The sequence below is a fragment of the Heteronotia binoei genome, chromosome 10 (assembly GCF_032191835.1).
Source record: "Heteronotia binoei isolate CCM8104 ecotype False Entrance Well chromosome 10, APGP_CSIRO_Hbin_v1, whole genome shotgun sequence".
Lineage (NCBI taxonomy): Eukaryota > Metazoa > Chordata > Lepidosauria > Squamata > Gekkonidae > Heteronotia > Heteronotia binoei.
In genome coordinates this window covers 16,806,657-16,831,433 of record NC_083232.1, presented here as the reverse complement: position 1 = coordinate 16,831,433, position 24,777 = coordinate 16,806,657, and the positions used below count along the sequence as shown (strand labels likewise).

Sequence of the window (24,777 nt, the reverse complement as noted above, 5' to 3'; positions counted from 1 at the left end):
AAGGAAAGAAAGAAAGAAAGCGCTGATGGGGCACTGGGAACTTTGAGAGCCACGCAGTATGTGTGGAAGAGCCACATGTGACTCCCGAGCCGCAATTTAGCCACCCCTGCCTTAGCCTGAATTCTCCTTCGAAGCTAAAACGGTTAAACCACGGCTATTGTACTTTGGATATATTATGAGAAGACAACTGGAAAAGACAAAAGTGCTAGGAAAAGTGGAAGGCAGCAGGAAAAGAGGAGACCCAACAGGAGATGGACTCAACTGAGGAAGCCACGAGGGCCCTCGGTTTGCAAGACCTGAGCAAGGCTGTTGACTACAGGATATTTTGGAGGACATGAATTTGGACGGCTGCCATGAATTGGATACAACTTGATGGCACTTAATATACACGCCCACACACCCACAAGCCCCAATAACTGCATGTGTACCTTGCTGGACACAACCATGTTTAGAGGGCTTCCAAAAAGGGACCAGAGGTATTCAAAGTCTACAGCATAGAACAAGAGTCAAGCAGAGCAAGGAGGAAACTAATGCTGCAGCAGAATTCCTGGAAAGCACTGGCATGAGCGGAAGCTTCTTCAAAAGCAAAGATCCAGCAGACCTGGAGCTTTTCACACATATATTTCCATTATTATTGTTGTTGTTATTATTTTAGTTTTTTATCCCGCCCTCTCCACAAGTGGACTCAGGGCAGCTAACAGTCAATTAAGGTTACAATTTTAAAACAATTAAATTAACAATTAAAATACATTTCACGGTGCTACTCAGAATTTCAGTATAGGCAGGATTTCTTTCTCTTTGACCGTGATCCTACGGTGATCATAATTCCTCATGACCCTCGTGAGTGAGGTCGCTCAGCAGTGTAGAGTGACAGTCCTCTCCCGTTTAGGTATTAAAGGCCTGTCGAAATAATTCAGTTTTACAGGAACCTGCGGACTACGAAGACTATGAAGCAAATGCAACTTAACCGACTGGCAAAATGTGGCCCATTGGATCAAGCACACGAGTATTTCAGGGCATGTCCGACCCATGATACACCACGTCCTGATTCAGTAATTTTTTTTTCCTTCTCAGGAACTGATAAGTTGCAATCTGGGTCCATATCAAAGTATGCAAAGGATCAGTTGAACACACCAAACTCAGCATGAAAAGTGCATCAACTAATTATGGCCTCAACAAAACATGTTTTAATTGACAGTCTGTTTAAAATATTTATCAGCCTGCCTTTCTTTCCAATCAAATCGGACCCAAGGCAGGTAACAAAACATTTTAAAATATCAGAAAATTAAAACATTCGTGAGAATTAAGAATTGCTCGTTCACTAAGGCAACCAAGTTAGGGTTTTTTGTACCAAAGCCCGTTTGGAAGCCAAAACTGGGGAAAGTATAGATAGTTCATTCCATCCAAGATATGTTAGAATTCTGAAAACGCCACCACCTGATTATCGTGTGCATCTGACAATAGAATATTGGAGACTGACCTAAAATCAGAGGTATCAAGGGAAGATTTTTCCATGGTGGCTGTACCACAGCCTCTGAGTACCATGGGGACATCTCCATTAATGGGTCCAACCGACCAGCTTCCCCAGATGCTTTTACCAACCAGGAAGCACATGCTAATTATTCTCATCCACATCCTCAAATTTCACAATCTGAACAAAGACCCATCAAAATCATGAGCGCATGAAATTGCCTTATACTGAAGCAGACCCTTGGTCCATCAAAGTCAGTACTGTGTACTCAGACTGGCAGCAGCCCTCCAGGGTCTTTCACAGCACCTCTTGCCAGATCTTTTAACCGGAGATACCGGGGACTGAAGCGGGGACCTTCTGCATGCCAAGCAGATGTTCTACCGCTGAGCTGCAGCAGCTCTGATGCCCTCCAACAATCTACAGCTTACACCTAACCAACTCTCAGCAAAGTCTGAAGGACAACCTTATCACCTTCCCCTCCAACTGTAGCCCACTATCCACCCTCTGTGCTCCACCCCATTGCTTATGGAGGTCCCAGAAACAATGCTGGGCACAATGTGTGGGGAGATTTGCAGCAGGTAAGATTGCCAGCCACCAGTTCTCCTGGAGTTACACCTGATCTCCGGACTAGAAATCAGTTCCCCAAGATGGCTGTTCAGAGGGTGGAATCTATGCCACTGAATCCCTTTTGAGCTCCTTCCCCTCCCCAAACTCTGCTCCCCAACCCCCAATCTTCAGGAATCTCCCAATGCAAGAGTGGCAACCCAAGCAGTTATGGGGAAGGGGATCAGCAAAGCTTGTTGCACCCCACCTTCTTCACCAGTGGAAATTCCTCACGTCAGCAGAAAACCACCAATGTCTGTCTGAAGCCATCCCAAACTGTATCTTCTTAGAGAAATCCCAATTTCAGTGCCAGAAATCAAAAGGGAAACAAAAGGGAAAGGGGTGTGCCTGCTCCAAAATATGCAAAATGTTTCTCAGGCCCAAGAAGAACTTTCTCAGCACTCGGATTCGTTGCCTTTCCATCCAATGAGCAGAACTTGCCATAATCCCCCCACCCCGCCCACATTCCACTGAACTGCCTTCATCACAGCACGGCTGCAAACTAAATTCTGTCGCCACAGCAGGCCGTTCTGAGCTGCGCATGAACATCTAAAGTGGTCTGAACTTTCCTTGAGACACAGGAAACGCAGGAAACAGTCTGATCAGGAGGCAAGCTTTCAAAAAAAAAAAGTCAATCATTTAAGTCAGAAGAATATCATATTCTGGACACTCCAACAGCCAAGCCTTCCATGATGATCAGACAGTGCCACCTACCTATTGTGTGGGTTTCATCTGGCTTAGAAGTTTTGAAGGTAGTTGCTTATCCAAAATCTACAACTGGAAGCACTGCTTTGGGTCCAGGAAAGCCTTTTAAAATAATGAAATGTTGTGCCTTGATTCTAAACCACTTTTGTTGGAAGTGCTTTCGATCCCAGAGAGGCTGGCTTGTTCCCGAGCCTCTTCTGTCAGAGGAAAATGTCAAACGTGGCAGAGCCGAGTGGCAGGAGACAATCCATTAACGCAAGTGAGCATACTCAGGATAAAGAGGGGAGGAGGGGAAGGAGGAGAAGGAGAAGACGACGACAACTGCAGATTTATACACCGACTTTCTGAATCAGAGACTTGCCAAGTGGTTTACAATCTCCTGTATCTTCTCCCCCCACAACAGACACCCTGTGAGATGGGTGGGACTGAGAGCACTCTCACAGAAGCTGCCCTTTCAAGAACAACTCCTGCAATAGCTATGGCTAACTCAAGGCCATTCCAGCAGCTGCAAGTGGAGGAGTGGGGAATCAAACCCAGTTCTCCCAGATAAGAGTTCACGCACTTCACCACTACACCACGCTGAAGATATAGGAGATTGTAAGACAAGAGGCCATGCTCCCTCCAAATGTGGATGAAGACAACGACAGCCGTGCTCCCCCCAAAAATTGGAATGACTAAGACTTAAATCAAGCACAGTCCAATTGATGGATTTTGGCTGGAGCAGATTTGCCTAGGAGGCGGTGGCAGATACAGGAGATGGTCCTTGTTCCATGGAGCCCCTCTCATGGCCAGCCACACTGAAAGGAGTCACATCTCTTCGGCCGGCATAGGAAGACGTTGGCTGCTGTTCAGAGGGCCGCACAACCAAGGAGAGGCCATGCAGCCTTGAAAGGAAGACTCAAGTACCGTAATTTTCCTCCCAGTTGGGAAAGATTAAGGACGACAAACCAAAGGACACACAGAACTTAATAAAAGCCGGCTCTGGTAACAGACTAGGCAGTTGTTGTTGTTGCCCAGTCACACAGTCAAGTCTGACTCTTTGCGACCCCATGGACCAAGTCACGCCAGGACCTCCTGTCTTCCACCATCCTTCGAAGTCTGCTCAAATTCATGTTTGATACATCAGTAATACTGTCCAGCCATCTCATCTTTTGCTGTCCCCTTCTTCTTTTGCCTTCTGTCTTTCCCAGCATCAGGATCTCCAGGGAGTGCTCCCTTCTCATTTAGAGGCCAAAGTATTTGAGCTTCAGCTTCAGCATCTGACCTTCCAGGGAACAGTCTGGGATGATTTCTCTTAGGACAGACTGATTTGATCTTCTTGCAGTCCAAGGGACTCTCAAGAGTCTTCTCCAGCACCATATCTCAAAATCATCTATTCTTCTGCGCTCGGCCTTCCTTATGGTCCAACTCTCACAGTCGTATGTTTCTACTGGGAATACCGTCACTTTGACTATACAGACTTTTGTTGGCAGGCTGATGTCTCTACTTTTTAGCATACTGCCCAGGTTCACCACAGCTGTCCTCCTAAGGAGCAAACTGGAGCAAAAGGAGCAAACTGGGCAGAGTCATACACCCCCATTAGCATTTAAATGACTAATCCCAGAAACACTTAAAACGAAAAGGAAGGTGTTAGCAGGGGAGGAGCAGAGCTCTTGAGGATTACCAAACCACTAACAATAAATGAGGCGTGCTCCTTCCCTTCTGTTCTTTCCCTCAGGACTGCCTCACATTTCATTTTTCCTTCCTCCCAGGGGTGGGATTCTAGCAGGAGCTCTTTTGCATATTAGGCCATGCCCCCCTGATGTAGCCAATCCTCCAAGAACTTACACGGCTCTTTTTTGTAAGCTTTTGGAGGATTGGCTACATCAGGGGTGTGTGGCCTAATATGCAAAGGAGCTCCTGCTAGGATTCCAACCCTGCTTCCTTCCGTTCTTAAGATGCAAAGAAACACCCGCAGATGAACAGTTTAAAGTGTCAGTGACCAGGCAAGTCTCCATGTAAACCAATTTTATTGTTTTGCAATATATTGAAAAATATTCATCAAACATATACTTAAAGATATTAACCAATACACTACAAAATTCCCTCCTCCTACCCCCCTCTTCTGTTTCATGACCTCCGCCACTAATCAGTCAGTCAGTCACATTTTATTTGCATCCCGCCCACCCCGCTAAAGCGGCTCAGGGCAGCTAACAACAAGAACTTAATACATACATTGTACAATAAATAACATTTTAACTACAATTGATTAAAATCTATTAAAATTCTAAAAAAAAGTTAGTGTATTTGGTGTTATAATCGCTGGCAAGTTTGCTTGGTAGTTTAGTAGTTTCAGCTGGTGAAGGCCGTTCGGAACAAGATGGTCTTGCAGGCCCTGCGGAACTGTTCAAAGTTTCTTCTGGGAGCTGATTCCGCAGCTGTGGAGCCATAGCAAAGAAAGCCTGAGTATAGGTACTCTGGAGTCTTACCTCTTTTGGCCCGGGGATAGTCAGCAGGTTCTTCCCTGCTGACCTCAGTGCTCTCTGGGGTTCATACGGGGAGAGACGGTCCCTAAGGTAGGCAGGTCCTCGGCCATATAGGGCTTTAAAGGTAATAACCAGCACTTTGTAACAAATCCGGTATATAACTGGCAGCCAGTGCAGTTCACGCAGCCCCGGCTGTATGTGCTCCTGCTTTGGGAGCCCCAGCAACAGTCTGGCAGCCGCGTTCTGCACTAGCTGCAGCTTCCGGGTTCGGCACAAAGGCAGCCCCATGTAGAGGGCATTACAGTAATCCAGTCTCGAGGTGACCGTTGCATGGATCCAACAAACAATTGTTTGTTAATCCAAACAATTAAGAAGAAAATAAAGGTAAAATTCACAATTATAGAATCTTCACTAAAAATTACATTTACCTTACCACAATATAAACCAAGACTATGTAATAATTGCTATTATGATTAACCCTCTATTTTTCTCATAATCTAATCTTCTGATAGATTACATATTAAAACAAAATTCAATATTTGCAGCTTTATCTTCTCAGTAAAACTTCAGTTAATGTTATCAAAAATCACTAAATGTCTCTTCACTTTCCATTGTTCTTCAATATATTTTTGAAATTTCTCCCAGTCCTCTTTAAATTTCCCTGAATTACAGTCTTTCAGGATTCTAGTAAGCTTGTCCATTTCACTCCAGTGTAGTACTTTTAAGGTCCAGTCCCATTTCTCTGGTATTTTATCTTGCTTCCACATTTGCGCATACAAAGTCCTCGCAGCTAAAAGCAAATACCACAATGTCCTGTCTCGCTTCAGAAAGCTTTCCATTTGTAATCCTACCAGAAATACATCTGGTGCTCTCTTGATATTATAGCCCAAGATTCTCGAAGTCCCTTGTTGAATCATATGCCAGAATTGTTTCGCCTTTTCGCAAGTCCACCACATATGGTAGAAAGAACCTTCATGTCTTTTACACTTCCAACACCTATCTGAAGCTTGATGGTTCATTTTTGCTAATTTCTTAGGTGTCATATACCACCTACACAGCATTTTCAAACAGTTCTCGTTTATATTACAGCGCGTTGATAGAGTTCTTCCATAGGTGTTCCCATGTCTCCATTTGTATTTCTTTATTAATATTTATTGCCCATTTTATCATTTGAGGTGGCCAGGCAAGTCTGACGGGCTTCCGCTTCACGCAGAGGACAGTCAACTACTTATGCAACACAGTGCAACAAGGTCTGCAGATTTATGCCTCCAGGGTGGAACACACATCACAAAGGGCAGCAATCTACAAGATGGAAGGCCGTAGACTGCAACCGCCTGAGGCAAAAATCCACAAAAGATAGAACTGCAAGAGGAAGGGGAATCGGGAGAGACCTCATCTCCTTTTCCCCAAGAAAACAGAAAACATGGTAGGATCTCCCCGTCCCCTTTTTGCTGCCAAGTCACAGCTGATTTATGGAGACCCTGTGGGGTTTTCAAGGCAAGAGACGTTCTGAGGTGGTTTGCCCTGGCCTGCCTCCACATCACCACCCTGGTGCTCCTTGGTGGTCCCCCATCCAAATACTGACCACAGCCGACCCTGTTTAGTGTCTGAGATCTGAGGAGACTGATCTATCCTGCACTACCCAAGTCAGGGCTGGTAGGCCCCTATTCTGTTACTCTTGTAGCTGTTTCTTTAATTGGAATGTTCATTTTTAATACATCACTTTGGTTATATTAGAGCCCCGTGGCGCTGAGTGGTAAAACTGCAGTACTGCAGTCCTAAGCTCTGCTCATGACCTGAGTTTGATCCCAGCGGAAGCTGGGTGCAAGTAGCCAGCTCGAGGTTGACTCAGCCTTCCATCCTTCCGAGGTCGGTAAAATGAGTACCCAGCTTGTTGGGGGGGAAAGTGTAGATGACTGGGGAAGGCAATGGCAAACCACCCCGTAAAAAGTCTGCCGTGAAAACATGAAACAACGTCACCCCAGAGTCGGAAATGACTGGTGCTTGCACAGGGGACTACCTTTACCTTTTTTTGTTACACTGTTTGGATCTCGTCTCTCTGCATGCAAGAGGGACTTAGGAGCAGTGTTCCTTCTAAGCTGAGTTAGTGTGAGCTAGTTCATAGCTTTGTAGCCTCCAGCTCACACATTTTTGTCTTAACTCACGGAAAATGGCCCCAGAGCAAACTAATTTATGCAGCAGCTCATAACTTTAATGCCAATAGCTCACAATGTTGAATTTTTGCTCACAAGACCCCACAGCTTAGAGGGAGTATTGCTTGGGAGAGAAAAGGTTAAGAGAATCTTCTCATTTAGGTACACCTGGCAGTCAGCCCCACAACCCCTCATCGGTTAGATGCTGCCCCTTCCTTGGCTATTGCTTGCCCTTTTTATTCATCTTATATAGGACCTCTCTTCTCTCTCTTACCTGGGCTTGGAGCTGTAGCAAGTTAACCTTTCTGAAGTTAATCTGTTCACAATTAAGTCAAGTGCGCCTGCATAAATATGTCATGTAAGAGATGCTTCTGTTTTTTGTAAGTACCATTTCTTTCTTTGGAACAAAGCAGGAGTCCAGTTGCACCTTTAAAGACTGACAAAGTTTTATTCAGAATGTAATCTTACATTCTGAATAAAACTTTGTTGTTCTCAATGGTGAACTTGACTCCTACTCTGTTCTATTGCTTCAGACCAACACGGCTGCTCACTTGGATCCATTTCTTTCTTCGGTTGCCATCGGAGTCAGGTCGTCTTTGTAATTTTTTTGAACAGCATTTTTCTCCTTGACCAGGAAATGTGGAAGATCAGGCATACTGCATGAAGCAACTGTGCTTCCAAGGCAAATTATTTCTTTTTTACATTTAACTCAGCTGATAATTTATATTTAAATAGCGAACAACTACAACAGGTAAATGAATAATTTATTATTACAGTGGGAAAAGTGATTGATTTCTTTTTTTCCCACCACAGAGGAAAAGGGGCCTTTTTGAGTGCCCTCAGAACTGAGCCCCATGTTCCAATTGTATTGGAACTTCGGGATTCTGTGGAGGAGAGGCACCAGAAGCAGCCCTGCAAGTTTGGTGCCTCTCCCTCAATCCCCCAGCCCCTTCCAAGTCACAGGTTGTTTTTTTCCCACCATAGGGAGAAAGGGCCATTTTTTTTTTAAACTTGGGGATTCGGTGGGGGGGGGGGGAGGCTCCTGCAGCTGCCAGACAAATTTGGATCTTCCACCTCAAACCCCCTTTCCCCAGGCACAATAATAATAATAATTCATGGTAATTGACTGTGCTATTTTCTCAATGCTACTGCAGGACCAAAGCAGACTTGGGCATGAAGGAAGTGACCAGAGGGCCCCAGCCCCAGCCGGCAGAGAGACACAAGACATTTGGAAAGAATCGCACATGAACAGAGATGCAAGAAACCCCAAAACCCCCCACAAAAGAAATGTTGGGACTGAAACGTAACGTTCATCGTTTTAAAATAAGATGCATCATTTATTACTGAGCTCACATATAAAATTATACTAGTTGGCACATTTATGGAATTTAGAGGCATAATTATACCTTGGAATTTAGAGGCATTTGTATTCCGCAAGCAAATTTTTAACAGCCCCCCCGGTACTAGACAGAGCATTGCAAATTGCTACCTTAGCAGAGGTGTGTTAATTTTTGCTCTAAGAGGTAGGGGGGAAAATAAGAATTGAAATTAGAAAGTGAATTGTGTAGCAAAAAAATGGTATATATGGCCAGTGTGTGCGCACACGCGTGTGTGTGTGCGCGTGCGGAAATCCCAAATAGTTACAACAGGACAAGCAGCCTAGCTGGATAGCAAGTTAAGCTTTGTAACTATGAAAACGCTTTTATTTCTTCGTGATATATTATCAAACATTTGTAGCATATGAACTGCTACCAAAATGATTCACGTTTCGACAATAAGCATGTCCTGGAGAATATGTTGTATATGTCTACAGCATACAAAAAGAATTGTTTAAGGCTGTTGGAAAAAATTCATGGTATTTCAAGAGGGCATTGGATAAACATATGGAGCAGAGGTCTATGAATGCCTATTAGCCACAAGGTACACTATGTCTGGGGCAGTGATGCTCTATATTCTTGGTGCCTGAGGGGGAAAGAGTGAGAGAGCCAGTTTGGTGTAGTGGTTAAGTGTGCGGACTCTTAACTGGGAGAACTTGGTTTGATTCCCCACTCCTCCACTTGCACCTGCTGGAATGGCCTTGGGTCAGCCATAGCTCTGGCAGAGGTTGTCCTTGAAAGGGCAGCTGCTGTGAGAGCCCTCTCTAGCCCCACCCACCTCACAGGGTGTCTGTTGTGGGGGAGGAAGGTAAAGGAGATTGTGAGCCGCTCTGAGACTCTTCGGAGTGGAGGGCGGGATATAAATCCAATATCTTCTTCTTCTTCTTCTGGAACATTGGCCCCATTGGTGGACCTCCTGATGGCCCCTGGGATTTGGCCAGAGTGTCACACAGTGTTGGACTGGGTGGGCCACTGGCCTGATCCAACATGGCTTCTCTTATGTTCTTATGAACAAAACCTTGTCCTAAGAAGAACTTCCCTCATTCCAGCAGTGCAAGTATTTCCTAGAAATCTTTCAGTGCTCAAGAAAATTTCCCAATTCTTCCATTGGAAAAACTGAAGTCATTAAGCAGGAGAAGGGGTTTTCCCTCCAAATTTGGGAGACAGAGCTGAAAACTGAGAGAATGCCATCAACTCCTTTGATTCCACATTCTCACCTCTTGCAATAACATGTCTGAAACTTCTCAGCACCGTTTCCAATTTCTGCAGTCCTAATCGCATCGCACTGGTTATTAGATCTCTCTTGCTATTGGATTGCATTGTTTTACACAGTGTAATACACCTCAGATCTCAGTGAGAAAAAACAGGCTTCAAATAATTAAAACTTAATTCTGGTTTTCACACCATCCTTCTGTTCGAGGCAGACGTGCTCTGAGGTGTTTTCTCAGACCTGGTGGAAACTGCTTAACACTTTTATGCTCTTACAGCTCAACTGAAAGTACTTGTTGCTTCTAATCCCACACTCAACTGAAAGTACTTAAGTCGCTTCCATTCCCACACATGCCAACAATACCTTATACAAGGGGCGCCGAACGTCAATAGGACAGTTCTGTATAACTTCGTCGACAATGTCAGAAATCGACTCCACGAAGTCTGGGTTGGCAAACTGAAAAGAAAAGGGGCAGTCACATACACAGAAAAATGAGCGGACTGGACGATCCAAGAGAGAGAAAATCCAGAGGAATATCTGCACTAGTCTATTGTGATAAGTCTAAAAACAGCGCAGTCCTACAGAGGAGGAGGACTGAGATGTTTCAGGAGCAGTTTTTATTGCAAAACAGTCTTGTGTAGGGAAAAGTCTTGTTCATCAGGTGTAATCACCAGCAACAAAGGATTCACTGCATTTGGCCTTTAAAATGTGGGCCTCGTGTATGGACAGCCACTGTTATCACAAACAGTCTTGTGTAGGGAAAAGTCTTGTTCATCAGGTGTAATCACCAGCAACAAAGGATTCACTGCATTTGGCCTTTAAAATGTGGGCCTCGTGTATGGACAGCCACTGTTATCACAAACATGGCTAGTACAACAAAATTCGATTTCACTGGCACCTTTAAGACCAACTAAATTTTATTCAAGGTATAAGCTTTCACGTGCATGCACAGTTCTTCAGATACACTGGAGCGGAAGTTACCAGTCAACGCATATAGGTAGAGGGCGAAGAGAAGATCAGCATACAGAATGACGCAGGTGTTTAACAGATTCAAGGACCAAACAGGAACAATAAGCTTGTTTATATGGTAACCATTTGTTTTGGTTCAATTCCGAGGGGGAAACGTAGTGAAGCACAGGGCTTTTTTTTGTAGCAGGAACTCCTTTGCATATTAGGCCACACACCCCTGATGTAGCTAATCCTCCGGGCTCTTAGCACAGGGCCTACTGTAAGCTGCAGGAAAATTGGCTACATCGAGGTGTGTGACCTAATAAAGCAAAGGTTTAATTTGCTTTAATTGTTTAACTATTTAATTGTTCAATTGTTATGATTTTACTGGTTGTGAGCCGCCCTGAGCCTGCTTCGGCGGGAGAGGGCGGGATATAAATCCAATAAACCTTAAACCTTCATATGCAAAGGATTCCTGTCACAAAAAAAAAGCCCTGAAGGAAATGAATAGATCATGATTGGAGACGGATGGGCAAATATACCCACCTTTACTGTGGAATGCTGAGCGTAATTAACTGAGACCCTGCACCTGAGCAGTTTGCATCTGTTCAAGCACCACAGTACTTTATCTGTAGTGGGTGCAATTTAAGTGGCGCAAAGAAGAACGCCGCTTCCCAAAGAGTTCGCATGCCATCAAATGCACTGCAACACCAATATCCTTTGCCGTTTAACTACAGAATACCAGCTACGGGCTGAACCGCTTTGATTCTACAGGGGTCCAAAGGTAAACCTGCCCGTTTTAGGGTTTGTGAATAATCTCTGTGTGCAGTGCAGTTCTAATACAGCTGTGGTTTAACCACAAGGTGGTGCTCTCTCACTGAAAGTTGCCTTACTGTTCATAAACTAATAATACTATTACTATTAACGGAAGAACAGCAGCCATTTTTCTTACCTCCGGATGGAAAAAGATTTCCGGACCGAGGAACCTTTCATAACCAACGTCTATAACAAATTTATTTTTGTTGACTGCATTGATGCCCGTGTATTGCTTGATCCACTTGTGTGGATCCAAATCGTACTTGGCAAATTCTTTGACTATGTCAGGGCAAATGTAACAGTATTTCTCCTGTGAATACACAACAATGCAAAAGAAAAACGAAGCGCAGTTAGTTTGGTGATTAAAAAAGGACAGATTCTCCATGGCTGGTCCTGAGACAACATTGGAGGATGGAACCAAAAGCAAGCATTAAAAAGCAATTACTGTGGGACAACCTGATCCAGCACAGTTTACACAGAAATCCCACTGAATGCAACATGTCTTACTCTCAAGTAACCATGGGTAGGATCGCAGCTTCATATAAAGAAGAGGGACAGTAGGGTCCCTCGAGAACAGAGGCAGAGAAACTTGCTTAACATAAGAGCCACAGTGAATAAATGTCAGATGTTTGAGTGAGGAAGGGAGGGAGGGGGAGGTGGAAAGAAAGCAACTTTAACTGTAAATGCATTTTCCAAGCCACCAGCTGGCTTGGCTAAGTGATTTAAAGCAAGAAATGCTTTCTCCCCAGGGGCAGTGGGGGTTTTGAGAGCCACACAATATGGAGAGCTAGTTTGGAGTAGTGGTTAAGTGTGCGGACTCTTATCTGGGCAGAACCGGGTTTGATTCCCCACTCCTCCACTTACCACTGCTGGAATGGCCTTGGGTCAGCCATAGCTCTGGCAGAGGTTGTCCTTGAAAGGGCAGCTGCTGTGTGAGTCCTCTCCAGCCCCACCCACCTCACAGGGTGTCTGTTGTGGGGGAGGAAGGGAAAGGAGATTGTGAGCCGCTCTGAGACTCTTCGGAGTGGAGGGCGGGATATAAACCCAATATCATCTTCTTCTTCATATGTGTGAAAGAGCCACATGTGGCTCCCGAGCTGCAGTTTGGCTACCCCTACTCTAGAACTAAAAGCTCTCTTGCCTACTTTATGGATGTGGGCAAAGAGAGAAGAGACTGCAGTCAAATAAGTGGTGAGCAAAAGGTTTTCTGCACACATTAATAACACATGAGTCACATGAAATTGCCTTATCCTAAAAGACCTCTGGTCCAACCAGGACAGTAGTAGCTACTCTGACTGGCTCTCCCAGGTCTCCGGCCGAGGTCTTCCACATCACCTACTGCCAGATCCTTTCAACTGGAGTTGACCTGAGGGACTGAACCTGAGACCTTTTGCATGCCAAGCAGATGCTCTGCCACTATGCCACTGCCCCTCCCCTACATTCTGCCCTGACTTGCCCAGGCTAGCCTGATCCCATCAGGTCTTGGAAACTAAGCAGGGTCAGCCTTGGCTAGTATTTGGAAGGGCAACCTCCAAGAAATACCAGGGCTGCGACGCAGAGGCAGGCAATGGCAAACCACCTCTGAAACGTCTCTTGGCTTAAAAACAAGTTTAGCTCGCCCCCTAGTGCTGCATAATGCTAAAAAAAATAGACCTAGAACTTTGGGCTGCCAGACAATCTTAGGATCTCTTGGCTATTCTACACACTTTGCCACATCAATGAACTAATTCTCTATGGGCTTCCCTCTTCAACTTGAAGGCTAAGAGAGGGGAAAGACAATCCTGTCTTAACACACTGGTAGGGAAAACTCCTGCATTCAGCTTTGGAACGCATTCAGGGATCAACCACCAAGCTCTGGATGGAACAGGGCTTTCCAAACCCGATGCATAGAGAGCTCCTGCATCTCTTAGGGATCGCTCATTCAAATAAATCCTTGGCCAGCCCCACAAGTAGCAACCAGCCTCAAGGGACCCGCTCCCACAGGCAGCCAATCGTGCAATTGTGGCAGCTGGGGGAAGTCTGCATCCCCCCTCAAGAGGCCTTTATTGATGTTTCACTGAAGCCAGCTTTCTAAACCAACATCTGGTGAATGGAGCAGGGATGGCTGACTCTGAAAACCTATTCTCCCCTTTAAAAAACAGTAACGACGACATACAGAGTCAACCGCAAAAGGACAAGTAGAACTCAGTGCTCCCTCTAAGCTGCGGAGTCTTGTGAACAAAGCTTCTACTTGGTGAGCTACAGCATTAAAGTTGTGAGCGAGCAGTTTGATTACCGCATCCATTAGTTTGGTCTGGGGCCGTCTTTCCTGAGCTAAGACAAAAATGTGTGAACTGGAGCCTAAAAAACTGTGAGCTAGTTAGCTCAGCTTAGAGGGAACACCGGCAGAACTCCTCAAAGCACCTTGTTGAAGCGCCACAGTACCTATTATTAAACCACCACCATGTGTCTGTTGGGAGGGGGAGAAGATATAGGAGACTGTAAGCCACTCTGAGTCTCTGATTCAGAGAGAAGCGCAGGCTATACATCCGCATGTCTTCTTTTTCTAGTTCTGCCTCTCTCTTTTTTCTCATGCCCATCTTTGGCGAAATTAGCTCCGCTTTCATGTCATGAATAAGAGGGAGCATTTGTCAAAGGCTTCATGTTTTCCCATCAGTTCCTTAATCAATCCCCGCCTCGGACTGGCAGTTAGCTGTCTTAAGCTATTTCGGGATGGCCTTAATAAAAGTTCTGACATTGATTTTGGTTAGATTCAAGATTAGTTTCCCCCTAATGGAAAGGGCAGGGCAATTCCCAGCAATTCCCCTCTTCCTATGAGAAACCTCCAATCTGCCCCTCCTGCAGTTCTCGAAGGCCCCCGGTGACCCCGGGAGCAGGATTTTGGGGAGATCAGAGGGCTGCAGCAGGAGAGAACAGGCAGGAATGTTCTGGTCCACAGGGGCTCAATTTGAATGGAAAACACAGTTGCCAGCACCAGGTTGAGGAATACCTGGAGATTTGGGGGGTGGAGCCTGAGGAGGGTATGGTATGGGGAGGGGAGGGGAGGGACTTCAATGGGGCATAATACCATAACCTTCCAAAGTGGCTGTTTTCTCCGGGTGATCTGACCTCGTCACTTGGAAATCAGCTATAATCGGAGATCTCCAGCCATCACCTGGAGGTTGGGAACCCTAGATCTGGATTTCTTTTCTTTTGGATTTTGTTTTAACCAAGGCAGTTACTTTTTCTGCAGTGGTAATTTAGTGGTAGAGCCAGTTTGGTGTAGTGGTTAAGTGCGCGGACTTTTGATTCCCGACTCCTCCGCTTGCACCTGCTGTAATGACCTTGGGTTAGCCATAGCGCTCGTAGGAATTGTCCTTGAAAGAGCAGCTTCTGTCAGAGCCCTCTCAGCCCCACCTACCTCAAAGGGTGTCTGTTGTAGGGGGAGAAGATATAGGAGATTGTAAGCCGCTCTGAGTCTCTGTTTCAGAGAGAAGGGCGGGGTATAAATCTGCAGTCTTCTTCTAGTTCTCCCTCTCTTTTCTCATGGCCATTTTTGGCAATTTTTAGCTCCACATTCATGTCATCATCCGTATCACATTACACACACCAAAAAAGGGACATGAGATTCCACATGGTGGCAAGAAGAGATCCTGTCCTTTTCATCGTCAAAGGCCAGTGCTGACTGACTCCACATGGCTACAGTTCACTGGCAGGAGGCAGCCACCAAACAAAAACAGTTTTGGGAGGAAGGAGCATGACATGACAAGAGGGAAAGACAAAGTTGTTGTTGGTGGTGGTGGTGGAGGAGACTGGATTTATACCCCACCCTTCACTTGCAGTATCAGAGCGGCTCACAATCTCCTTCCCTTCCTCCCCCCATGACAGACACCCTGTGAGGGAGGTGGGGCTGAGAGAGCTCTGACAGAAACTGCTCTTGAGGGAACTTGTGGCTGACCCAAGGTCACACCAGCTGATTCCCGACTCCTCCGCTTGCACCTGCTGGAATGACCTTGGGTTAGCCATAGCGCTCATAGGAATTGTCCTTGAAAGGGCAGCTTCTGTCAGAGCCCTCTCAGACCCACCCAGGAGGGAATCAAACCTGGTTCTCCCAAATTAGAGTCTAAACATATAACCATTACACCAGGGGTGGCCAAATTTGCTTAATGTAAGATCCATATAAAATAAGCATCAGATGCTTGAGAGCCACTAGACAGGAAAGTCAGATGTTTGAGAGCTGCAAGACAAGGAAGGCAGGCAAATAGATGGGAGGAGGGAGAGGTGGAAAGCAAGCAACTTCAAATGCATTCTCCAAGCCGCCGGCTGGCTTGTCTGGGAGAAGTGATTTAAAGAGACAACTGCCTTTTCCAAGCCAGCCAGTGGGGTGGCAGGGGCTTGGCTTCAAGAGCAACAGACTAAGACTGATAGAACCACATGCGGCTCCTGAGCCGCAGTTTGGCCACCTCTGCACTACACCAAACCGGCTCTCTGCACCGAGCTCTTGCCTTTAAGAGGGTGGCCCGAGAACTGCTAGGAGTCAGATGCATTTCACAAGAACCTGGTTTACCTTTATGGCCTTAGCAGTTTCCAGGGATTGTTCTGGCGGGATCCCCACCTCTCGCTCCCTTAGAAGCTGCTGAATGAAATAGGTAATATCGCGACCTGCAACAGGGATATGCTTGATGCAGCTGCCGATGACGTAGCCTTCTGCCTGCAGAAGAGAGGGGGAGGGGAAGAGGAGTTGTTCAACTGTTGACAAGCGAAGCACCAATTGAACTTGTTAGCCATTTCAAGCGTTCTCGTCGTAACAGCAGCACTTACAAGGCACAACGTGACAACCAAGTCATGCAGCTTTGAATACACGGAACAAATGCGTCAGGTGCTCACCTTGGATGCATCGCAACATAGTTCTGGATAGTAGTTTGCAGAGTTCTTTAGGTAAGATAACAGTCATGCATTTTTATTTTAAAAGGCCAACAAGTATTTTAGGTGTGTGGGGGGGAGGGTGTGTTTCACAAATGTTACACACAAGATAATTGCATTTCCTGTGTTTTGATACTGAAACCGTAAAGGATCTCCTTTGATGCATTTTGTCACCTCCATCATTCTTACAAGACACGTGTCCATAAAATAAACCTGTACCTTTCAAGATGGGCAGCTTTGTTAGTCTGTCCGCGGCAGTAGAAAAGAGCAACAGTCCAGGAGCACCTTAAAAGACTGACAAAATTTCTGGTAGGGTATGAGCTTTCGTGAGTCACTGCTCACTTCTTCAACTATCTGAAGGCCAGTGCTCACTTGGTGGTGGCTCCGCAGTTATGTATCTGAAGTGAGGTGACTCATAAAAGCTCATATCCTACTACAAATTTTGTCCATCTTGAAGGTGCTACTGTACTTTTCAGTTGAGGCAAGTGGAGACTTGGCATAGAGCAGGGATGGCTGGGGGAGAAGGGGGGGGGAACAGCTGTGAATTCCTTGCATTGTGCAGAGGGTTGGACTAGATGATCCTTGGGATCTCTTCCAGTTCTTTGTTGTGCTGTAACTGTGAATATGCAAGGACGCTGACCATGTAGCGAAACTTACCACTGGAATGACGTGAGTCACACCATCCCCGCTGTCAATAACAGCCCCAGTTAAGGTACGCTCTCCAACCTGCCGCGAAGTCCAAGATGCAGCTAGGGCCAACACCGCCTGGGCAGAAACCGAAGAGCACATTATGACCACAGCAACACACCACCCCAAATTTCCAGTTGGCATGAGAGGTAAAGGCTGAACAGCTGGGGTAGCAAGCAGTGTTCCCTCTAAGCTGAGTTAGAGTGAGCTAGCTCACAGATTTTTAGCCTCCAGCTTACACATTTTTGTCTTAGCTAAGGAGGGATGACCCCAGAGCACAATAATTTATGCAATACCTCACAACTTTAATGCCAGTAGCTCCCAGCTTTAACACCAGCGGCTCACAAAGTAGAATTTTTGCTCATAAGACTCTGCAGTTTAGAGGGAACATTGGTAGTAAGTATTGCACCTGAAAGCCCCCTATTCAAAACCGCCACTGCCAGCCAGCAGCCTTAGTCAAGCTGTTATTTCCCAGCTTCAATTGACCCTCTCTCCAGTGGAGATAATATGGCCTTGTCGCACTAGTAAAATAAACTAAAAAGGATCTAAAATATACCTATGCTTTAAGCTACATAAATTATATTTTAAAATTGTCCATCTGCCATTTAAAGAGAAGAGGAGACACAACCTGGTGGGGCTTCCTGCACAAGGGGTTGTTCCACACTTGTGGAGCCACCACCAAGAAAGACCCTGCCCTGAGTGCTGTTAAGATTTAACTTCCCTAATTGAAGTCATCAGGATTAAAACCTCCCCAAGACAAAAATTTGCTACTTTAAAACAACTTTGTTTTACAAGTAGCTGTAAAGCTTATCGTAGCAAGCAACTGCAAAGATTAAGTCCTCCCCAAATGTAACTAAAAGGTAAGAAACATTTTGATCCGATCACAGACATTATCAGCAAAAAAAAGAAAGAATACGCGTCATGCTTTAGCAGTTGGCTGAAAACACTGCCAACCCATGGTTTAACCCAGGGGTCCTCAATCTTTGGCACCTTTGGAATTCTGACACCAAATGGTGGGCACAGCCACAAAATGGTGGAGCCAGACACACAATGGCTGTTGCAGCTTCCCTTTCATCACAGTGAAGATACTTGCGGTGCGGCAGCAGCTGCTGCCAAAGCAACTGTTTAAAAATACCTGCACAGCCAATCAAAAGAGCCCCGTGGCACAGAGCGGTAAGCTACAGTACTGCATTCCAAACTCTGCTCACAACCTGAGTTCGTTCCCAGCGGAAGCTGGGTTCAGATAGCTGGCTCAAGGTTGACTCAGCCTTCCATCCTTTTGAGGTCAGTAAAATGAGTACCCAGCTTGCTGGGGGTGGGAAGTGTAGATGACTGGGGAAGGCAATGGCAAACCCTCCCGTAAAAAGTCTGCCGTGAAAACATCATGATGTGGCATCACTCTGTGGGTCAGTAATGACTCAGTGCTTGCACTCCTTTACCTTTTACAGCCAATCAGAGCTCCAGCAGCAAATCAGAACCCACTTGGCTCCACCCACTTTCTGAAAAAACACTTAGTGGATGGCAAGAAAATTGCCAGCAGGAGCAACGGTGCCCATGGGGGACTCCTAGTCTAATGAAGGAATCACAAAGATCATATCATATTTAAGACCATCACATGGGTTGTCGATTGATTTCCACGCTCAGCTGAAGGGGCTGATCTTTAAAACTTTCCGTGGCCTGGGGACCCCTGCTTGTGATGGGGCAGGTACCGGCTTCCCTCCCCCCAGTGGCTTCAACCTATGGCATCCCAGTTGAGGGCCTTCCCAGTGATGGCCCCCGTCCATTGGAACAGGAAGTTACTGGAAGTGAGAAAGACACCTCCTCTACTGCCCTTCAGTTAAGCCAGCTAAATAACACTCCTTTTCTCAGGGCTTTTCTTCTCATTTCCATACTGTGAACCATTGATAAGGGTTCCTGTTTTAAATAGCGAGTGGTACTGATTTTATGGTGGTCCTGTTGTTTCACATGCACAGTGAACATAAGAACATAAGAGAAGCCATGTTGGATCAGGCCAACGGCCCATCAAGTCCAACACTCTGTGTCACACAGTGGCAAAAAATTTTATATACACACATACACTGTGGCTAATAGCCACTGATGGACCTGTGCTCCATATTTTTATCTAAACCCCTCTTGAAGGTGGCTATACTTGTGGCCGCCACCACCTCCTGTGGCAGTGAATTCCACATGTTAATCACCCTTTGGGTGAAGAAGTACTTCCTTTTATCCGTTTTAACCTTTCTGCTCAGCAATTTCATCGAATGCCCACGAGTTCTTGTATTGTGAGAAAGGGAGAAAAGTACTTCTTTCTCTACTTTCTCCATCCCATGCATTATCTTGTAAACCTCTATCATGTCACCCCGCAGTCGACGTTTCTCCAAGCTAAAGAGTCCCAAGCGTTTCAACCTTTCTTCATAGGGAAAGTGCTCCAGCCCTTTAATCATTCTAGTTGCCCTTCTCTTGACTTTCTCCAATGCTATAATATCCTTTTTGAGGTGCGGCGACCAGAACTGCACACAGTACTCCAAATGAGACCGCACCATCGATTTATACAGGGGCATTATGATACTGGCTGATTTGTTTTCAATCCCCTTCCTAATAATTCCCAGCATGGCGTTGGCCTTTTTTATTGCAGATGCACACTGTCTTGACATTTTCAGTGAGTTATCTACCACGACCCCAAGATCTCTCTCTTGGTCAGTCTCTGCCAGTTCACACCCCATCAACTTGTATTTGTAGCTGGGATTCTTGGCCCCAATGTGCATTACTTTGCACTTGGCCACATTGAACCGCATCTGCCACGTTGACGCCCACTCACCCAGCCTCAACAGATCCCTTTGGAGTTCCTCACAATCCTCTCTGGTTCTCACCACCCTGAACAATTTAGTGTCATCCGCAAACTTGGCCACTTCACTGCTCACTCCCAACTCTAAATCATTTATGAACAAGTTAAAGAGCATGGGACCCAGTACCGAGCCCTGCGGCACCCCACTGCTTACCGTCCTTACCGTGAGTTTTGGACATTGAGCCCAGTAAGGGAAAAGTGAGTTATTAACATTGTAACGAGCCCCGTGGCATAGAGTGGTAAAGCTGCAGTACTGCAGTCTGAGCTCTCTGCTCACGACCTGAGTTCAATCCTGGTGGAAGCTGGGTTCAGGTAGCCAGCTTGAAGTTGACTCAGCCTTCCATCCTTCCGAGGTCAGTAAAATGAGTCCCCAGCTTGCTGGGGGGACAGTGTAGATGACTGGGGAAGGCAATGGCAAAACACCCCGTAAAAAGTCTGCCGTAAAAACAGTGTGAAAGCAACGTCACCCCAGAGTCGGAAACGACTGGTGCTTGCACAGGGGACTACCTTTACCTTTTTTATGTGTAACAATGCGTAAGAAAGTTACCCCATGTATACAACAAACAGGGATAAGGTATATGCTCAGCACCGCTGACAAACAGAACACCTGCACAGAGGAACCAGGAAAGAGGTCCTGCCTTTTCTTTTGATCCGCAAACTCTAGATTTAGGAACTACAGACAAAAAAGGCCATCTGTCTCTCTATTTAGATTACCTCAGAAGGCTAGATAACGCTTTTCAATTTATTTTTCCTTTTACCTGAACAGCGATGTAAAGTCCTGGTATATTAAAAGACTCAAACATGATTTCTGCAAGGTACTCTCGGTTTTCAGGCGTGTTCAAGGGTGGCTCAGTCTGTTGACAAAAGACATTATTAAAAATGCTAGAGAACATCTTTTGTTAAAGTTGCTTTCTGATAAGCCTACTGAAATCCTTGCAGCTCCGTAGAAACAATAAGAGAATGAACTTTCCACCTGGCAGCTGGCTTTCTGTTCCAAGTTCCCCTTAAAAAAAATTCTTATATATATATTTTTTTTTTTAAATGTAAGGCCTTCCCAGTGATGGCCCCCATCCATTGGAACAGGAGACTACTGGAGGTTTATATTCATGTACATTCTGTGGACCTCTGTTTCTGTGTCTTGTATATCTTTTATTTGATGGGGGGATACATGAGGAAGGGTGATCCACCACTTCCCCTTGAGTCCAATGCTGCTCCCCTCCTACACTGCCTCCGCTTCCCCCCCATACACACCCTCCAGTTCCATGCTGTTCCACCATCATCTCCTCATCCTCTTCTACGTATTTGAGGCTGCAACTTCACTCTGAACATTCTGAATTATTTTACCACCCCCTCGAGAGCCAGTTTGCTGTGGTGGTTAGGAGTGTGAACTCAAATCCAGGAGAACCGGGTTTGATTCCTCAACTCCTCTATGCAAAACCAGCTTGGTGACCTTGGGTCAGTCACAATCTCTCAAAGCAGTTCTCATAAGAGCTCTCTCAGCCCCACCTATCTCAGAGAGGAAGGGAAAGGAGATTGTAAACTGTTCTGAGACTTCGAGTGGGGTATAAAACTAATCTCTTCTTTTTGTTTCTAAATCATGTACAAACCTAGGAGTCCTTCTGGATTTTCAGGAGCTGAAACTGTAGCTCTGAATGGCCCTTTGTTGATCTGCACAAAGGTGCCAACAACCACTGGCAATCAGACTCCCCCCATCCTTTATTCTCTGGAAACAGAGGTTCGGGAGCATGCATTTCTGCAGGGCTAACTTACAGTTCTACTTTCTCCTTTCAAATGTTGAAGTTTCTTGTTCCTAGCCCAGAAATCTAGCTGGCTCTACAACCCACTTAAGCATTATGGCATCTTGTGCCTAGACCAGGGGTGGGGAACCTTTTTCCTGCCAAGGGCCATATGGATATTTATAACATCATTCATGGGCCATAAAAAATTATCAACTTAAAAAACAGTGCTCCGCTTAGGGAGAATGATTCAGGCCAGCAAAATTAATGCAAATAATTGTTTTTCTATTTGAAGTCATGTGGGGAGAACCTAATCTGGCACACACACACACACATGGCCCGGCATCTTAGGCAAATGCATAGGTCCAGGGCTTTTTTGTAGAAAAAGCCCAGCAGGAACTCAGTAGCATATTAGACCTCATCCCCTAATATTAGCATATTAGGTCACACACTCATTAGCATATTAGACCACACCATCTGGGATAATCAAGTGCAAACTGAACTGTGCCAGTAACTTTTCCAGGCCCTGCAGCAATTCTGGCTGGCCAGCCAAGCTCCAGGGAGGCTGCCACACAGTACATCTAGGCCCTGTGATCCTTGCCTGGCCCTGAGCAGGCTGCTAGCTGGGCCCCACGATCCTCACTGGCCAGCCAGGCCCCAGGGAGGCTGCCACATGGCTTGGTGCGGCCCAGCAATCCCCGAGGGCCACAACAAGTGACCTCGAGGCCGTGTACGGTCCTCGGGACAGTTTCCCCCTCCCTTCTTCTTTTCACTGTTTGTGGTTCTTGTTTGCTCCGTTTCTCAGTTCTGCAATCTTAAACCAACGGTACCTCGACCTGGATGGCCCAGGCTACCCCAATCTTGTCAGAGCTTGGAAGCTAAGCAGGGTCAGCCCTGGTTAGGACTCAGATAGGAGGCCAGCAAGGAAGTCCCAGGTCGTTAGGCAAAGGCAGGCAATGGCAAACCACCTCTGTTCATCTCTTGCCTTGAAAACCCTCTGGAGTCCCCAAAAGGTGGCTTCGACGATGCACAAACAGAAATCTACTGCACTACATATTGAAGGTCCTTGCTGTCTGAAAACTACTTGGTTTTTTTTTTAAAAAAAAATTGGTAATCCAGTGAGAGTCTCGGGGGGGGGGGCGGTACTAAAAATGTATAAAATAAAACACAGATCAACTGTGCAATCCTATACAGTCATTCCAGCCCAGACCCACTGAAATCCAGAATCTTAAACTGGTCCAATCCCACAGAACTCTTCTTAGGAAATGTTTGTCGAAGTAGACAGCAGCTCTGTCATTCTCAGAGCAAACTCAACAAAAGTCAAGATTGCCATGCTGATAGGTACCATTTATAGAGGGGGAAATCTGGTTACAAAAACCTTTTACGATAATAAATTACATTAACATCATAACTGTCAAAACGCTGCCAATTCATTAGGAAAAATGGATGGAGGGGAAATGCAAAAGCCTAAAGGCGAAGCTAATTCGGCACCTCGTTCCCGAAAAACGCTCCTTTTCTGTTTTTTAATTAAAAGAAACAGCACTAGCACAATCTATACGCTATCGCTTTATAAAAATGTTAAATAAAAACCACTAGTGGCAATTTTAAGGCAAATGTCTTCCTTAAAGGCAACGGGGCTATACAGTAAGAAGCTTCCACAGAAGGCAATGCATAATTGGACGCGATGCCGCTGAAACACAACATATTGCTAGGTGACGTTTTGCTCCATTTTGCTGTAACGCTGTCCTTTGTTGAAGTAAAAATCAGCATTATTTCACACAGCATCTGTAATCTAATCAAGCCACCCAATATTTTTTTTGCAAAAAATAATAATTACGATTATAATAAAGAGCACTCAAACCTGGAAGCCTGCTAAAGAAATTCACTGGAATATTGCTTGCATGTGATTTTATAAAATTGTTCCTCCAGAAATTTAAAAACGGAATACAACGGAAAGCCTTCTGGAGGCCTCTTCATCCATGACTTCTTTAGGAGGCGTACCTAAGCATACCTGAAACCAGGGCTTTTTTGGAGCAGGAATGCACAGAAATGCAGTTCTGGCTGGCTTGGCATCAGGGGTGTGGCCTAATATGCAAATGAGTTCCTGCTCATGGTGACAGCTGGTTGTGTGGCCTAATACGCAAATACAGGGTTCTTTTTCTAGCAGGAGCTCTTCTGCATACTAGGCCACACCCCCTGATGTACCCAATCTTCCAAGAGATTAGAGGGCTCTTAATACAGGGCCTACTGTAAGCTCCAGGAAGATTGGCTACATCCGGGGATGTGGCCTAATATGCAGAAGAGCTCCTGCTAGAAAAAGAACCCTGCGCAAATGAGTTCCTGCAGGGCTTTTTTAAACCAAAAAAGCCCTGCCTGAAACGTACATCTGAAAAGGCGAAGCAGATACATTGCGCAGAGACGCCTGTCCAGGAAGCCAGGATTCAATGGCAGATCTTAGCATCCGGAGCATCATGTCTGAAAAGGCCCCGAAACCACACACGTAAGAATAGAGTGCCTTTTGCCTATTCACCTTACCATTAAGAAGTAGTGATCCTCCGGTTCGGCTCGAAGATATTTAAAAATAACCTGCTCCATGAACTTCTCCATGAGGTCCCAGTCTTCTACAATACCATGTCGGATAGGCCACTGAAGGAAAAGTGAAGGCATCACTGTTTATATGATAAAAATTAAGGCCTCACGAGGACTCGTGGGGAACCATCCAAGTGCACTCTAATTCCAAGCAGGTTAATCTGCAGCAGAGAGGCAAGATTTGAGTCTAATAGCATCTCAAAGACCAACAAGATTCCCAAGGGAAACGCTTTTGAGAGTTGAAGCTCCCTTTGAGAGCTTGCTACAAGCC

The 24,777-nt window shown here is 45.7% G+C and overlaps 1 protein-coding gene across 2 annotated transcripts in view; it reads right to left on the bottom strand.

The window, feature by feature from the left end:
- Nucleotides 1–24,777, bottom strand: part of ACTR3B (actin related protein 3B) — a 55,019-nt gene that overhangs the window by 12,660 nt on the left and 17,582 nt on the right. Inside the window, exons 4-9 of one of the 2 annotated variants that reach the window (XM_060248035.1) lie at nucleotides 24,453–24,563; nucleotides 20,940–21,035; nucleotides 17,307–17,414; nucleotides 16,294–16,437; nucleotides 11,884–12,057; nucleotides 10,347–10,439 (exon numbers count right to left, since the gene is read on the bottom strand). In XM_060248035.1, the coding sequence (XP_060104018.1) occupies nucleotides 10,347–10,439; nucleotides 11,884–12,057; nucleotides 16,294–16,437; nucleotides 17,307–17,414; nucleotides 20,940–21,035; nucleotides 24,453–24,563 (726 nt within the window). The remainder of the gene's footprint in view (nucleotides 1–10,346; nucleotides 10,440–11,883; nucleotides 12,058–16,293; nucleotides 16,438–17,306; nucleotides 17,415–20,939; nucleotides 21,036–24,452; nucleotides 24,564–24,777) is intronic. The other variant, XM_060248036.1, reaches the window with a different exon arrangement.